The following is a 12,946-nucleotide window of genomic DNA, read 5'->3' on the forward strand; positions in this document are numbered from 1 at the left end:
CGATTTTTAATTTATTCAATTTAATCCATGAACTTTAGTCTATTATTCAATGTGGTCCCGAATATTTGGTACATGTGTGAAAATGCTTAACGTGGTCTTTCTTTTAACTCAAGATCGGGGACATCATTGAAATCAAAATAATAGATTAAAAGGTCAAGAATCACATTGCACATTGGGTTAAAGTTCAAGGATCATATTGAATAAATTAAAAATTGAGAGATCGCATTACAGATTAGGCTAAATTCAAAAAAAATTTATGTCATTTTCCCTTTTTAGAATTATCTACGATAAAAAAGAAAAAAGGAAATTGGCTATTCAAATCGTATTATGGACCATTCAAAGCTCCCTTTATTTAATGGAAAATAAATGATTTAAAAAATACTTTTATAAAACAAATCGCTTGTATTTCCTCTTTGCTTGACAATTAACGCGAATAAGTTTATAAAAGTGAGAAACACAAAAGAGAGATAATTGATGTTTTTTAATTTAAACATCTAGATAATGCTTATGCTTATATTGTCTAGACTGCATTACTTTATGATTAGATTCTTTGGAAGTACTTTTATAGTAAATATAAAAATATTTAAAGCTTCGGAAAATTGTGAAATAGTTGTATAACATGTTGCAGAAAAATTGATTAACTACGAGAGATATCTGAATCTACCAATTTGCATGACCCGTCATTAGCTCTAAGCATAATCCTCTCTATAAAAAAATCACTTCAGTTGATTTGCTTTCGAGGATTATGTTCTTAATTCGTTAATTCAAATGGTCTTAAGTTTCTTTCAGCAAATAAATTTTTAAGAAGCTAATAAAAAAACAGCTGTTTACTGTTTAGAAGAAGTTTCCCATTACAAATTCGTGATACGAACATTAAAATCCTCCTTTTTGGCAAATTCATTTTATTTTTGAATTAATATTACGAAAAATCTCAAACCGGTATATCTGCGATAAATTTATCTAAAACTAATTTTTTGACTACCAAAAACTTCAAACTAGTATACATGTGACAATTTTACTGTCAAATTGCTGAATTGGATGATATGTGGCAGGGTGTACTAGTTTGGGGTTTTACCCTTTCATTTATCACGGGTTTACCAATTTGTGGGCTTTCGTGATATTAATCTAATTTAACGGATAGTAAACTTGTCACAAACACACTAGTTTGAGATTTTTGGTGATCAAATAATTAGTTTGAGGTAAATTTACTTTAGATATAGCAATTTAGAGTTTTTTTATAATTAAAAAATTAATTCGAGATAAAATTGTCACAACAAATATCAATTTAGATTTTTGGTGGTATTAACCATTGATTTTCTTAATCACCTCCTTTACCATTTTCCATTTGCAAAGTCTCTCTCTCCCTTCGCTCTTCTCGGTGCACAAACAAACCATCTTTCCTTCCGGCTCCTTCAAAGGAGCTTCCTTTCTGCCGATGCGAAGCGCGAATCCGAAACCGCGAGGTCCAAACCTTCGAGCGCGATGTGGAAGCTGAACCAGTCATTGTTCGGCGGGGAAGAAGGTGGCGGCCAAGATGAGCTCTTGGCTGAAGATTCAGATGGTGTCTGCAATCTCTCTCCTATGCAGGTCGAGTTCGCTCTTTTCCTTCCTCTTTTCGGCCGATTCTGCGCATGCCCATGCCTTGTTTGATCCTCCCCGTTGATGCCGTTCCTGGGTTTTCTCTCTCTTTTTCCGGGGTGGGCGTGGAGCAGAGAGTCTACGCCTTCGCAGCGTGTCTTCTCGTCGGCCTCGTATGTATGTTCCTGGTAAGATCACGCGCGCCATCTCAGTGGGTTCGATTCAACTGCTCATTGCTGCGTGTCGAAATTCTTGTGCTTTCTGGGTGATTCGCGGTTCGGCCGTTTTGCAAGCCTGCTTTCCATTTTGCCACAATGCTTACTGCTTTTCTGCTTTGCTGATTATCATGTTGAATGTTGCGCCATTATCTTTTGCTTGCTCGGAAATGAAAGATTGAGGGCGAGAATGTTTGGTTGTTTGTTTGGGAACCATTCACGGTGATGGATGAGTTCCAAATGTGATATTTTTCCGCCTTTTGGAATTTAACCCTTTTGCTGAAACTTGGAACTGCAATACTAAGATTTATTTCCTTTGACTTCGCTTCTCGCAGTCATTGATTGTGTTTGCGAAGCCTATCAAATTCGCAGTTGTTTTCACCTGCGGCAATCTTTTGGCCGTTGGCAGGTGAGTGAAATTTGGTCATTGAGCAGAGAATAATGTCTTAGCTCCATATACCTAGTTATAATATTTCGTATGTTGCTTTCGCCCATCAAAGTTATGCCCGACATTTTATTCGTTAATTTGTCTAATTCAGTTTATATGAGAAAGCTCACTTTTACCCTCTCTCTGGTGCTTTCCCTGTGACTAGTCCCAATGCTCGTTCATCGTTCCTAAGAATAGAGCAGTGTTATCTCTTGTAATCTGTATAAATTGTTCATCTTTTCTTGGAAAGGCAAGAGTTAAAGCCTCCAACAATGGTTGACCATACTAGGTGTTGTAGATGTTGCACGTATTATCTCACCACTTTAATTATTGTTTTGCCATGTTACCTCTTTAGATAAAGAGCAAATGTTACTGCTATTGGTCCGCATGCATGTGATTAGAATTATCTACATATCTCCAGGAATCGCCCCATAGAATAAGTTGTCGTTCCAGATTCTGAATTTTTTTTCCTGTCTGGCAGCACAGTCTTTCTTATTGGAGCTGCACAACAAATGAGGATGATGTTTGACCCAACTCGAGTCTTTGCAACTGCCATTTACCTTGGATGTGTCGTTTTGGCTCTCATCTGTGCTCTTTGGGTAAGTATTTTATCCTGATAAGATGTTTTTCTCATAGCAAACATAATGCAGGAGACACTAAAATGGATTCTTTGAGCTTCAAAGTTTTCCTTAATCTAATTTTACTCCTATTAATTTTTTCTTGCTAGTGGAGTATTTTCTTATGTGACTCTCTGCTTTGGAAATTATTCCTTCCTCTGATGCATTTTCTACCTGGCTATGCGGTGTGCTTCACTTGGTTCTCCATGTAATTATCCCTTGTAATTTACTTAGATCTTGATTGTTGAAACTTTTTTAAAGCTCAACAGTCCTATGTTGCATTTTTCGATGAAATAGTTGGAAATAGAGTTTAATATCAGAGCACTTCTCACAAAGTTTTCTGTCTATCATTTCCCGACACCGCCCTTTAACATACAAGATGGGCACTGCTCATGAGGACTTTTGTGGATGGTCGAAACCAATCACTTCTGTATGGTCCTGTGGCCTTCAGTGTCTAGTGATCTCGTCCATTTAGTCTCTGACGGTGCTCTTCACTGATTTGTATCTAGCGTGTGCAATATTCCCTATGGGTGTACAGGCTTAAGGCACATCTTTGCATATATAATGTTTAGATAGAGGCAGCTAGTCATATTCTCACAAAATGTTCTTATTTTTTCATGATCCTAATTTTCAGATACATAGTAAAGTTTTGACCATTGTAGTAATCATTTGCGAGATCTGCGCCCTTTTCTGGTGAGTCTGTTGTTTTCTTTTGTCTATTTGCTTGCTATATTTACGCCTTGGCATTTCTCTTGTTGACTTTTTGGCTCGTGACGGAGTTACTGGTGATGAAAGAACATTATGTTTGACTGTTGTCTTTGTAGCTTGTATCATTTTTTAGCTCAGTAAAGGCTAAAGCAACTACTTTGTTTGCTATATTTCAGGTACAGTTTAAGCTACATTCCTTTTGCCCGAAGAATGGTTTCTGATTTGATGGTTAGACTTTGTGACACCGAGTTGTAGGGGAAGTCCATTCGCTCTTGGTTTATTTTTTTATGACTCGGGGTTTCTGGTGTGTGGTCATTTGGCTTTCTTTTCCTGAGCCTGTGATTGATGACCGGCAGATTCTCATATTCGTTTCTTCATTGAACCGTTTGCTTTGGTTTCTTTAATCTATTTTGCACTTGAGTTTGGGTCCCAAAAACTTTTGTAAGCTCATTGTTATTGAATATTGTTGAGCCAAGGGTTGGTAATGGTTATAATACCGTACATCTTCGGAAGAAGAAAGGGTAGTCCACCAACGCAAGTGAAGAACAAGTATATTCCAGATACAATATCTCTCTGCTCTGTGTCAAATTGATCGGGTCGATCGGGTTGGAGATAAGAAACGAATCTACATGGTTTATTGTCCATAATAATTGCAAATGTCTGTCCTTGTTTGAGGACAAGGGCCCGGAAAATAGGGACGGTTGCCTTTGGGAAGATCAGATTACAAGAAGCCAGAGCCCTGTTGGCCTGTGCTGAGAAAACGATGAGTTCAACTTGCAGTAACTGTGTCTGATAAACATTCTCAGGATAGCATCTCGTGAAATGAAGACAATACAGAAAAGGGAAGCCTTAAATGTTTGGCTTACTAATAATGTGCAAATACGAGGTTTCAGCCTGGAAGCACTAGTCATTTGATGTTGTTTGGGCTTGTGGTGGGCTTGACCCTTGTGATCCACTATCTTTCAACACCTCTAATTCAAGTTGATTTGAGAGATGATGGCTCAAGGACAACGTAATGAACAGTTGCATAGCCTACTCATGTTGGACAAAGACCATTCCTGCAATTTTGTTTTTAAGAATTTCTCGTGGGTACTTTTTGGTGTGGACTAGAGCATGCAGATTGCAGGGCCAAAATCATCCCCAAGTCCAAAGCACCCCCAATCAAAGAGGGTTTCATAGTGAAGTCTTGTCCAAACTTTTTTTAATCCGACACTCCTCTGCTACAAGAAGATCCCTTCAGATTCTTGGATCTTCATTGTGCCAACTACCTCCACCAAGAATCTCTCCAGTTGCATGCAGATGGTGAAGGGCTTCTTCAGAGAACATATAAGTAGGAGTGCTTGTAGTAAGCAGGTGTTAGGTAATGGAAAAGCATGCTCTCTTGCTCGAAGTCCTCTCCTACAACCCAGAAGTGGCCCCTGTTTGACATGAGTTCGCACCAACAACCCATGTGAAGTTGATACTCAACTACCTCAGTCTAGTCCTACTGTTTTTCACCTACTGCATCATACCACAATGCTCCTCAGCCACCAACCATACACTTTGCTTGCTAAGGTTGATTTAGTTGTCAATGCCAATTTCATCTACTCGCAGCTTTGTCGTACATGATAAAATTCTGGTTTCTGATCGTATCCACTTGGACCACTCGGGACCGCTACCATGGATCGCAACTTAGTTCCTCAGATTCTCTTTCATCACCTTTGCTTTTGCCAATTGAAGAGGCCGATGGCTCATAAAATTCGCACGTGACGTAATTCTTTGGCATCGTGAGTTATCATGAAAGACAACATAATAAATTAAAGGTTGAAGTTTTGCTTTTCTTAAAGGTGGAAGTTATCATTGGGCATGTAATTCACCCATACACAGTGAAATTGACACCACGTGAATCTGATGCTGAGGGTTAATTTTTAAAACAAAATGATGGTTCTGGGTTCTTTCCAAAATGACTTTAAAAAGATGATGCTGAGGCAGCAACCTCCACCACGAAGATTTCAACTAGTTGCAAGTCTTTTCTTGCAAATGATTTTGCCTTTTGAAAGGCACTCCAAAACTGTTGGGCCCGTCATTCTGGTTTCAAGGAAGCATCGCTCAACAGTAGTAGAATCGAGTTCACACACACAACACAGCTTGCTAGATTTCCCCCACTTTTCATCAACTCAACTGGATCAGATCCTTGACCAAAAAAAAAAAAACTGGATCAGATCAGATCCATAAAGAAAATTGTAAAGAGGACTTGTTTTGGTGGAAGGAAAACTCCAGGCTCCATCTCTCTCTCTCTCGAAACGTCTGAATCACTCAGTGATGCATGTAACATCACCAAAACACCAAATGGTCCTATTTTGTTTACATGGTCTTTTTGCTTTCTTTATAACAATTATGCGGGAAGTTGCAAAAGTTTGGTTTTGACTAACAATGACTAGATTACTATCGTGTGAAAGGGAACTGAAACTTCATGGAAACATGCTGGCGATGGGAAAGCAAATAATCAAAAATGGGTTTTGGGGTTGGTAGGGCTGGGAATCATCATCTTGCGACTATTTTGTTTCTCTTCATGGTAGGCGAATGAAGAAACCTATTATCGTTACCGACATAAACTAGGAAACCAATTTTCATACCCATCATATTCCAAACTACCCACATGTGCATATCATCAACTACCACCGAGTAACATTAGATTTGCACATTACCTAAATCTGCTCCAGAAGATTAGCTATACATATACAATTAAACGGCTTACTCTTGATCATTACACTCTCAATTTTATATGGTTTTGGCAACACTTACATTACCCTTTCATGAAGATAACGAGTAGGAAGCTTCACAGGCAGATACAAAAAGTCTGAAATGCTTCTTAGTGCGCATTGATTAGGGCAGGACTTCTTGCCAAGCAGCATCACCAAAGATTCGTACCTTTTCTCAACGTGGTGAATCACGAGCCACGAGACTTTTTCACTATTACGGGGTATGGTGCTTAGCACTATTGGCGGTCAAGCCCGTCAACCTCTGCTTTTAGTGGAAGAGCATTAGCAGACAGTTACATGAGACAAAATGTGCTCATGGTCACTTGAATGATACAATGAAGTGACGTTCTGAACCCCACTCTTGCATATCATTGCGTTTGACTGTTTCTGCTAAACGTGGAACGTGCATTCACGAAGCCAAACACAAGTACGTACATACATGAGATGTACCTTTTGATCAAGAGAAGATTGTTGAAGGGCTATGCATGCAACACGTACTCTGCCTTTGAATACTCCACATGGATTTCGAAAAGAGGAGGACTAGACGTATCAGAATATTTTCTTGAAATTCGGAGAAAATGGCACTAGAAGTACTATAATTTTCTACGGTGCTCACTTTAATATCAAAATTTTTCGTCAGATCACTTAAGTGTTATATCGGAGAAAAAACTATCATTTAAGTGCCTCCGCGGTCAAAAGTCCTAAATGACGTTTTTAATTAGATATTATTGTCTATGTAGATTTTCTTATGAGAAAAAGAAAGTCCACGTGGATTTTTTTATTAAGAAACAAGTCCAAGTCGTCTACATCATTGCTCAATCAAGTCTATGCAGACAATGAAAACACTCCATCGTCGTTGTCTGAAGCGCCGAATGAGCCATCGTCCATGGTTGCCGTAGCTACTCCATGATCGATGAGGCGTTCTTCGTCCCTCTGCCTTCGCTGTGACAGATATCTGGTCGATCGGTTCTACTGTCATGGTGGCGGAGCCGACTAGATTTGAACAAGTGGCTTGCATGGAGAAAACAGGCAAAGACTTGGCGATTCTTCTTCGAGCAGCCTTTGGCGCGACAGTATCCATGAGTCTTCCCGCTGTGATAGCGCTGGTCAATGAGCAATCGATTTAATCTCTAAGTTATTTCAATGACAATAGAGGAAAGCCTTTCCCAATGCACCGCGTTCAGACTTTCTCCATGGAGTTTAATAAATTCTAAATATGACTTCGATTACTTTCTAATTTATCTTCTACTTTTTGTTCTGTTTTGTTTTTTCCGTTCTCTTATTGTCTGCCAAATTCTATTGCCATTGGTTGCGTTGTGGAGGGGGAAATTGAGTTTGCAAGGAAGGTGTTAGATGGGATGACGAAGCTGTGTTGAGATACAGTTATGAGCTGTGTTAGATAAGTCCCACGTCGGAGAATTGGTGCGGTGTGAAGAATTTAATATATCCTAGTTGGCCAACAACTCTTTGGTTTAAGCCTTTGAGTAAATATGGATCTAACTGGATATGTTGACGAGTTCGAACTTAAGCTCTCTCTTGATGATCTTCTCGAGTGAAGGTATCGGCTAGGAAGCACGGACACTCTCCGGGGCCTCCGTATCGGTGTCAGACACGTGTCGGACTCTAACACTCGTCCGATACTCTTTTTATTTATTTAATTATTTGTGAATTTCAATCAAATTAATCATAAAAATGATAATTTATCATGTATATATAAATGTATATATTTAATATACAACATGTCCCAACATATAAGAATTTTCTATTTTTTGAGAAATGACGTGTCGACGTGTCGTGTTGTGGCGCATGTCGGTGTTGGTGCTACTTAGGATATGGGGTGTTCTATCACGCACTCCCAGCAGATGGTGTCAAACCCGATGGTAAATCAGTGAGTTCTTGTTCCGGTATTTGGTGAATATCTTAAGGAAGGACTCTACTAACCAACGTAGTTTCCGTGCGGGTGTTGGGGTGTAACAATGCAAGCCCGATAGTAAACTTCATGGTTGGATTTGAAGAAAGAGACTAGGGATGAAGTTAGATGTAGATGGAGATTTGAGTTGAGATATCCAGATGTGGAAGGATACATGGATTAAGGGGAGAAGACTTAACACTGAGTCACACATGAGTAGGTGATTGTTGAGATACACGCGTGAGCTGTTTTAGAGAAGTCTCACATTTGAGAATTGGTGTTGTATGGAGTAGTTGATATATCCTAGTTGGCCCATAACTTATGGACTTAAGATTTTGAGTGAAGATGAGTCTAATTGGATAAGTTGAGGAATTTAGACTTGGGCTCCCTCTTGGTAATCTCCATGGGTGAAGGTATTGGGTGTTCTGCTGTGCACTCCCAAAAGCTAAACACTTTTTTGAGGAGTTTTAGGTCAAGATATTGATTCATCTTGGGTCTTCTTTATTGTCCTCAAGTTGCTAGAAAACTGCCACCGCCGCTTCTTTCCGTTGCGCCCATAGCCATGCCAAGCCAACCTCTACTCACCTCTGTTTTTGAACGCCATTGCTGAAGAGTTCATGCCGCGGCCGCCACTGCTTCACTTGTTAAATCCAAACCTCAAAATTGCTTTCGTGACTGTCTTGCTCAAGTTCAATCCTTGATTGCTTCAAGTAGTCCTTCAATACTTGATCAATCGTGCTTGGCTTCATCAAGTCTTGTCTGAAATAGGGTTTGAAAAATTTGGGGAAATGGCCTGATTTGTCCAAATTAGGGTTTATATTTGGGGCAAACATGTAAAAGGCGTCATTTGAGACCATTAATGTTGACTCGGCATGTAGGCGAGCCACGTGGGTCGGAATTGATAAAAGAAATGCCAAGTCAGATTTCCGGCGTTTCAAATCAGAGTTAACACTTAAGTAATTTTTGTTTTTCAAAAATGGCACTGATGTAATCCGGCGAAAAGTTTTGGTATCAAAATGAGTGATTTATGAAAGTTATAGTACTTTTAGTGTTTTTTTCACTGAAATTTGTGTACCTTGAAAAAAGCCAAAAAAAAATAACTATATCGCCATAAGGATGTATGTAATGACTTTTTGTTTCTTGGCGAAATCGATCTACATTCCATAACTTGTTTATCACACGTTCCATTCTTATTCTTGCAAACGGAATTCGTCAATTCAACGGAGTTAAATGAATTGTGAAGGTCACATTGCTCTCTACATTTTTAGTAACAAAGTTTGTAAAAGGATGTAGTCCTGTCAGACATCGATTTGGGGACATCACTAAAAGAAAATTCAAGTCTGAACATATTAACATATCCAGTTGGATTTACATTCATTCAAAAACTTAAAAAACCAATGAATTCTGCATCAACTATGATATATTAGCAGCTCTAGACTACACCATATCTCTGATGGTGAAACTTCTTTAATTGTGCATTTAAATAATCTCCCTCTCATGTTGAGCTCTAATGGTAGAGGCAAGCTCCCCCTAATCAGGTACCTTCTACATCAATATATTTTTGAATCTCCATCTTGTTGGGTGTGACGAGCGCAACGACCAGAATGCCCACCTTTGTCATTGGTCCCTTTTGCTAGACCAAACCATCAAGGCCATCCTTAACAACGCATTGCTATTTCACAACGCCCACATCCACCCTTAATCTCTTCTGCCAATTTGAAGGCTGTCCGAAAAACTACATTGCTTAGGAGAGATTTTTTTTTTTTTGAGATGTTCATTAAACATTGATCCAAATTGGGAGTCAAGGAATCAACCATAAGTTCTAATATCACATGTTGGGAGGCATGATAAAAGCCTGAATCATTCACCTAGTGATGTGCACATATGTAGTTTGACCCGTATTCCCTCAAAATGTTAAGCAAATTAATCGTGAATGAATTATAATCTATTAATTACTTTATATCATACCATATCTCTGATTTGAGTCTCTTTTGACATAACTCGTACTTATGTTTCATTTATTCAATTTCTCTCCTTTTCTTTTTCACAACTCAAGTTTATGCTAGAAAGGATGATCTTTTTTCATCTTTCCCCTTTTTGCTGATAGGAGAATCTAGATACCAACGATTGAAAGGCATGTGACAGGTGACACTAGGGATGATCAGTTCCAAGGTAAATAGGATATATCCATTCCCCGGGTGGATCTAGGAACCGATCGTATTTCCTTTTTTTTTTTCCTATTTCTTGAAAGACTGCAAGTGTTGTTGCATAATCTAAACTACTACATGAGTGATGTTAATAAAATAAGTTTGTGCTAAGCTACACATGATGATCATCTCCACAAACAGAGCTATAATGATCATCAATAACCAAGTTTGAGAGGCGTCGAGCCGCGAGAGCTGCGTGACTAAGATTGAGAGAAGCAAGAGTGAGAGGCGCGAGCGACGAGCTTGCGTGATTGAGTTTGAGCGACAAAAGAATGGGAATTAAGGTTTGGAAATTTATAATAATAAGAACTTAAAAAAAATCAATCCGGTCCAGATGGGTGGGTTTGCACCTGAAACTAGGAAGCAGACCGATATTCACCAGTTCCAAATTTTAGGAACTAGAAACCGCTTAGAAATGGCCAGTTTGGTCCGGTTCTTTTGCTCACTCCTAGGTGACACATCTCTCTTTAAGAAAAGTGCACACTCGAGGCGGGTTTTATCCTGTAGATATACTAAGAGTGATTAGTTCCCACCTCGGAATTGGGAACTAGACCAAAAGGGCTGGTTTCCGAGTAGGTCCAGGAGCTTTCCGTGATAAAAAAAAATTTCTACATAAATGATGTGAAATACCACCTCAAATAAAGTTGCTTACGATGTCTTCATTACTATATTTGCTCTGCAAGCATTGGTATGTGCATTGCGCGTGAAATTACAACTACATCACGATGCGCATATCAAGATACTTGAAAAAAATTATCAAGATAGATTCGCATATACAAGTATGCGAGGACATCATAAATTGTCATGGCTCCATAGAAGAAAAATCCAGTAACAAATCCCTCTACTTGATAAATACTACCATGCACGCTCGCGCGCGCGCGCACACACATATATGCCAATACATCACATTCGCCACTCCTAACCTAAACGGACTAAACAAACTGATTTACAAACTTAATCAAACAAAAACACATGTTCTTTATTTGGATTCGCACCTAACCATCGAAAGGGGACACAGAAGAAATCCTAATTCACTTTTCAGTGAGAAGAATGGGTAACTTTAGTAATCCGATTCCAATCTTTAGGAATTGAGAAACACCCAGAACCGGCCGGTTCGGGCAATTTCCGATTCGATCCGATTCTTTTGCTCACTCTTAAGATATACTATATAAACTCAACTATTTTTCGTGCGTGGTAAACAATTTGCTTACTTTGTATAATTGAAGGATTTACCAAGAAGAGCAGAGTGATTTACAAAAGCACCTTACTGGGCTAATTTAAGTGAAAGGAAAATGAAAAGAATTAGGAACATCCTTCCGAATTCCTGCAAACGAATCTACAGTGAATTCTTACTTAGGTTTTAATTAATCTCGAGAAAGTTCACGACCGCTCAATAAACTCGAGCTCGAAACGACCCAAGTGACCAAACTCATGTAGTAGGTCTACCAAGCCACAACTTTCACTGTGCTTGACCTTAGTTTATATTTGCCAATTAATTTAATTGGACACCCATTAAAAAAAATAATCATGATTTCCAGAAATCGGATATGGTTGAAGCATAAGGGTTGACCGGCTCTTGAGTGCTTGGCCCTCTCTCCATGACTGCATCTGGCCAGGACTTGACCTTTAGATTCTTTGAAGGAGTACAATCGCCAAGCACATGCCAAGGCCTGGCCTCCTCAACCAATCAAACGGCCAATCCCTCCTTTCTTTATTCCAATATTCCCTTTAAAAAAAACCAAAAATAAAAGGCCAACTTGCCATTATGAGTCTCACTAATAAATTAATGGAATTTTTTTTATGGGTTACGTGAATAATTTGTATAAAAAGTTTGATCTGCACAAATTATCTTAATCGCGTGCGGCATATGAATCTAAATTTGAAAGTCCAAATTCCGATATAAATAGGTTATGGAACGAGATGTAATTTAAGCAGTCCTATGTATACTACGAAATCTTAGTAAAACAAAATCTTCTGCTGACCTCTTTTTTTTTTGGGGGTCTGACTTTTACTGAATGATGCGATGATTTTTTATTGACTAACTTTTAAGAAGCCACCGATTCAATGTATGTCTCGCTTATTTTAATATCAAGTTGAAACTTGTCATATCACCTGGCAAATGAATATTAGTACGATAATTTTGAGTATATGTAGCATTTTCGTGATAAATTGATTCTTTTATACAGTTTGGATGGGATGGGATGGGATGCGTAATATAATTCTAAATTTATAATGCCAAGTTGAGTTTATTTTTTTAAATATTTTATATGTTGGCCAAAACCAATTTGGCAAGGTTGAGTATCCACTTTTGCCGACCATGACTCCACTTGAGGAGCTGCTGCCGTAGGGACTCCGCCGCACGTCCGTCGCATCATGACGTGCGGACCTCAGAATAAACACGTTTGTTTATATACGCGATTGCCTTGTCTCCAAAAAGAAAATAATAATAATAATAATAATAAGTCTAATTTTTTCTATTTTATTTTATTTTATTTTAGTGACGTTAATTCATATTAATATTCGATCGACCTGCTTCAAGTAGCC

General features: G+C 38.6%; 1 protein-coding gene across 3 annotated transcripts; it reads left to right on the plus strand.

The window, feature by feature from the left end:
• The first annotated feature begins 1,342 nt into the window (after window positions 1–1,342).
• Window positions 1,343–3,949, plus strand: LOC115680591 (uncharacterized). Of its 3 annotated transcripts, XM_030604407.2 has the most exons (6): window positions 1,343–1,587; window positions 1,713–1,766; window positions 2,129–2,202; window positions 2,702–2,819; window positions 3,472–3,530; window positions 3,722–3,949. In XM_030604407.2, the coding sequence occupies exons 1-6, from the start codon at window positions 1,483–1,485 to the stop codon at window positions 3,798–3,800; spliced, it is 489 nt and encodes a 162-aa protein (XP_030460267.1). In that variant the 5' UTR covers window positions 1,343–1,482; the 3' UTR covers window positions 3,801–3,949. The 3 variants fall into 3 exon arrangements, with proteins under 3 accessions (XP_030460267.1, XP_030460269.1, XP_056159532.1); XM_030604409.2 differs by lacking the exon at window positions 3,472–3,530; XM_056303557.1 differs by lacking the exon at window positions 1,713–1,766.
• The last annotated feature ends 8,997 nt before the right edge of the window (window positions 3,950–12,946 follow it).

Source organism: Syzygium oleosum, unplaced genomic scaffold (assembly GCF_021117445.2).
Source record: "Syzygium oleosum isolate NSW1041296 unplaced genomic scaffold, Sole_v2.1 Sole_v2.28, whole genome shotgun sequence".
Lineage (NCBI taxonomy): Eukaryota > Viridiplantae > Streptophyta > Magnoliopsida > Myrtales > Myrtaceae > Syzygium > Syzygium oleosum.

What these genes read in the sequence shown, in the direction of transcription:
- LOC115680591 (XM_030604407.2), top strand. Translation starts at nt 1,483, where the DNA reads ATGTGGAAGCTGAACCAGTCATTGTTCGGCGGGGAAGAAGGTGGCGGC. An exon ending in AATCTTTTGGCCGTTGGCAG is followed by an intron (nt 2,203 to 2,701) that starts GTGAGTGAAATT and finishes CCTGTCTGGCAG; the next exon opens with CACAGTCTTTCTTATTGGAG. An exon ending in CTCTCATCTGTGCTCTTTGG is followed by an intron (nt 2,820 to 3,471) that starts GTAAGTATTTTA and finishes CCTAATTTTCAG; the next exon opens with ATACATAGTAAAGTTTTGAC.